Source organism: Calidris pugnax, unplaced genomic scaffold, assembly GCF_001431845.1.
Source record: "Calidris pugnax isolate Ruff unplaced genomic scaffold, ASM143184v1 scaffold337, whole genome shotgun sequence".
NCBI classification, from domain to species: domain Eukaryota; kingdom Metazoa; phylum Chordata; class Aves; order Charadriiformes; family Scolopacidae; genus Calidris; species Calidris pugnax.
In genome coordinates this window covers 82,940-86,984 of record NW_015091098.1, presented here as the reverse complement: position 1 = coordinate 86,984, position 4,045 = coordinate 82,940, and the positions used below count along the sequence as shown (strand labels likewise).

Genomic DNA, 4,045 nt, shown 5'->3' with positions numbered 1-4,045 from the left:
AGGGAGAATGGAGCCCACAGAGGGGGTGATGGAGGGAGAGACCTCTGAGGGGCCTTCTCCAGTCCCTTGCTCCGAGCAGAGGTGGCCGTGGGTTTGGGTCAGGTCACGCAGGACACTGAGGCCACGCAGCCCCCGTGCCATGAGTGGCCAGAGGGACCCAACGGGAGCAGGAAAGGGCACCTCATACCTGGAGGGATCCCGGCGCTGGTTTCGCTCCGGTGCATCCTTTGGCAGAGGCCTCAGGAGGTGTGTGCTGATGGTGCATCCCTTGTGCCCCCCCAGATATCAAAGAGCATGTGAAGCAGCTGGAGAAGGCCGTGTCGGGGAAGGAGCCGCGCTACGTCCTGCGTGCCCTGCGGGCTCTGCCCTCCACCTCCCGCCGACTCAACTCCAACGTGCTGCACAAAGCCATCAATGGCTTCTTCACCTCCAACACCACCACGAGGGACTTCCTCCTCGGCTTCCTGGAGGAGGTAACGGTGGCAGGTAATGGTGGCAGGGGATGGGGAGAGGTGACACCTTTCCCCCCGCACCCAGGAGCCTCCGGGGTGCTGCTGCGTGGGGCACAGGGGACAGCGAGGGCTTGGGGACACTTGGGGACAGCTGAGCTGGGTTGCTGCAGCTCTTGGCAGGGATGGGGCTGCAGTGCTGGCATCCCGGGCTGGCTTTTTGTCACACCTCAAGCAGAGCTGTCACCGGGGACAGGCCTCTCTGGAGGTGTGAGGGGCACAGGGGGGTGTCAGTGGGGCAGGAGGGACGGGGGTCCAGCACATCTCTCTCCCCCCCAGTCCATGGAGACAGAAGCAGAGCTGCAGTTTCGCCCACGGACGGGGAAAGCGGCCTCAGCCCCTCTCTTGCCAGAAGTGGAGACCTACCTCCAGCTGCTGCTCGTCATCTACCTGATGAACAGCAAGCGATACCCGGAGGTGAGATTCCCTGAGGTCCCAGCTCTGAAGCTGAGCTCTTCCTGTGATGCTCCTGTGCCAGGCAGGGTCCGGGGAGCCTCAGGGACCTGTCTGTGGCCCACACTTTCCCCCTTTGCTTCTGCTGTGTCTGGAGGCAGCCCCCAAACTCAGCCCCAGAGCTCCCAGGCTCAGCCCTGACAGTCTCTGCTCTTCCTGGCCAGCAATTCCTCTTCTCTGACCTCTCTCCCCCTCTTGCAGGCTCAGAAAGTGTCCGATGACCTGATGCAGAAGATCAGCTCCCAAAACCGCCGGGCCCTTGACCTGGTGGTGGCAAAATGTTATTACTACCACTCCCGCATCTACGAATTCCTGAATAAACTCGACGTGGTCAGGAGGCGAAGGTTAAGAGCATCTTGGAACACGACATAGAAAATGAGAAGAGTTTCAGCGTGGACGCCAGGTTGCTCTCCTTCTCGCAAGAGAAAGAACAAGAACTGACCCTCGCAATGATTGAGATGAGCGGAGCGACGCTCCGGAAAGACGGATCTGTTGTCTGTAAGGAAGATGCCTTCTTGGCCATAGCAGCCCTGTGCGTGTCTCTGTACGTCCTCAATCTTCTGAGTAAACAGACTGGGCTACGTGTGGCCTCCCATTAAGACGGCTCGGGCTGCACCCGAGATGGAGGTTCCTCAGAGAACCCACTGGAGCAGCTGGAGATGGAGCTTCCAGGCAGGATTTGAAGCTCCATCCGAGTGGGTCCAGTTGGATTCACTCGGGGGCTTTTCAAGGGCGCATCAAGGCCATCCAGCTGGAGTACTCTGAGGCGAGGAGGACCATGACGAACGCCCTGCGGAAGGCGCCGCAGCACACGGCCGTCGGCTTCAAGCAAACGGTGAGCGGGGAGGGGATGTTTTTTTGGGGGGTTGGGTACCTCCCGGGTCCCCAGGGGAAGGGGTCAGGCCCTGCTGGGGATTCACGGTCTGTTTCTGCTCAAGGTGCACAAGCTGCTCATCGTGGTGGAGCTGCTGCTCGGGGAGATCCCGGACAGGCTCCAGTTCAGACAACCCTCCCTCAAGCGGTCGCTGATGCCCTACTTCCTCCTCACCCAGGGTATGACAGGATGCTTGGTCCCTCTCACAACGTCCCCTGCTCTGAGGGAGCAGCAGAGGGGTCTCTCTCTCCCTCTCTCTCTCTCCCCTCAAAGGGACTCAGCCACAGGCTCCATGTGGGGAGAAAGGGAGGCAGCCCCTAAGCCCAGGGGGGATACAGACCTGGGAGTCAGCCCTGCCTCGCTCTCCCCATCGCACCCCGGCCCTCGCTCTTTCCCCAATTAACACATTCTCTCCCCCATTAACACATTCCCTCCTCCAGCCGTCAGGACTGGGAACCTGGCCAAGTTCAACCAAGTCCTTGATCAGTTTGGGGACAAGTTCCAGGCTGATGGCACCTACACCCTGATCATTCGTCTGAGGCACAACGTCATCAAGACGGGTAAGGGGACCGTGGGACCGTCACTGGGGTGTCTGGGGACCCCGACATGGCTGTGGGTGCCCTGGGCTCGACGGGCCTGGGGCTGCCTGACCCAGGGGGCTCTGCTCTGGTTCCTCCTACGCAGGTGTCCGGATGATCAGCCTCTCCTATTCTCGCATCTCCCTGGCTGATATCGCCCAGAAGCTGCAGCTGGACAGTCCAGAGGATGCAGAGTTCATCGTCGCCAAGGTATCTGCCTCCAAAATCCTGTCCCTCAGGGTCCCGGGCTGCCCACAGCCCCTGGTTCTCTCAGCTGCCCTCGCTCTCCTGCCTCTGCCCCCTCCCTGCAGCACTCCCCTCCTGGGGCAGTGGCTGGATTTCAGGTTAAGGCCCCTCCCGGGGTTGCTGGGGACCCTCAGGGCACCGAGTCCCCTCTCCATGCGCTGTGTCCTGAGCCCGGCGCTCCTGTCACAGCAGCCAGCTCCTCCCTTCACTCTAAACTGCTGCCTCAGCCCTGGGAGACAGCGGGTGCCCTGACCGCGTGCCCTCGGGCTTGCAGGCCATCCGGGACGGCGTGATCGAGGCCAGCATTAACCACGAGAAGGGCTACGTCCAGTCCAAGGAAATGATTGACATTTACTCCACCCGGGAGCCCCAGCTGGCCTTCCACCAGCGCATCTCCTTCTGCCTCGACATCCACAACATGTCTGTCAAGGTGAGGTCACGCAGGACACTGAGGCCACGCAGCCCCGATGCCACGAGCGGCCAGAGGGACCCAACAGGAGCAGGACGGGGCACCTCGTACCTGGAGGGATCCCGGTGTGGTTTCGCTCTGGTGCATCCTTTGGCAGAGTCCCCTGGGGGGTGTGTGCTGATTGTGCATCCCTTGTGCCCCCCCAGATATCAAAGAGCACGTGAAGCAGCTGGAGAAGGCCGTGTCGGGGAAGGAGCCGCGCTACGTCCTGCGTGCCCTGCGGGCTCTGCCCTCCACCTCCCGCCGACTCAACTCCAACGTGCTGCACAAAGCCATCAATGGCTTCTTCACCTCCAACACCACCGGTCTCCCCTCAGCCTTCTCTTCTCCAGACTAAAGAGTCCCATCTCTCTCAGTCTCCCCTCATCAGGGAGATGCTCCAATCCTTGAATCATCTTTGTTGCCCTTTGTTGAAGCGTTTCTCAGCTCAGGCGGGCTCCTCTCCCTTTTGTTTTTGTTTTTGTTTTTTTTTTCCCCCAGGCCATGAGGTTCCCACCCAAATCTTACAACAAGGACTTGGAATCTGCAGAGGTGAGATCTTGCCCAAGATCTTTCTCTACCAGAAATGGCTCGTGCTGTTTCTCAGCTCGAGGCCACGGGGAGGACAGGGCTCCTGTCCCCACCAACTGCCACCACCCTCTGCCTTTGCCTTCCAGGAGCGCCGGGAGCGCGAGCAGCAGGACCTGGAGTTCGCCAAGGAGATGGCAGAGGACGACGATGACGGTTTTCCGTGACCCTCTGGCCTGGCTGTATTTTTTTATTTCTCCCTTTAGGGAAGATGCTGTCTGAGGGGAGCTCCCCCGTGCAGCCCCACCTCCCCCCCCCACCCTGTCTGCCTTTCTTTTATAAATACCTGCATGTCTGTACCGTGGGAGGGGGACACGGGGGTTCCCCAGGGCCCACAGGCCCTGCTCTC

General features: G+C 60.6%; 1 protein-coding gene across 1 annotated transcript; it reads left to right on the top strand.

Annotated features, from left to right (window-relative positions):
* The first annotated feature begins 139 nt into the window (after nucleotides 1-139).
* On the top strand, nucleotides 140-4,045 carry PSMD3 (proteasome 26S subunit, non-ATPase 3). Its single transcript, XM_014957907.1, has 12 exons — nucleotides 140-218; nucleotides 283-473; nucleotides 789-926; nucleotides 1,164-1,313; nucleotides 1,388-1,506; nucleotides 1,563-1,797; nucleotides 1,901-2,015; nucleotides 2,277-2,396; nucleotides 2,521-2,624; nucleotides 2,935-3,090; nucleotides 3,610-3,660; nucleotides 3,786-4,045. The coding sequence occupies exons 1-12, from the start codon at nucleotides 140-142 to the stop codon at nucleotides 3,861-3,863; spliced, it is 1,536 nt and encodes a 511-aa protein (XP_014813393.1). The 3' UTR covers nucleotides 3,864-4,045.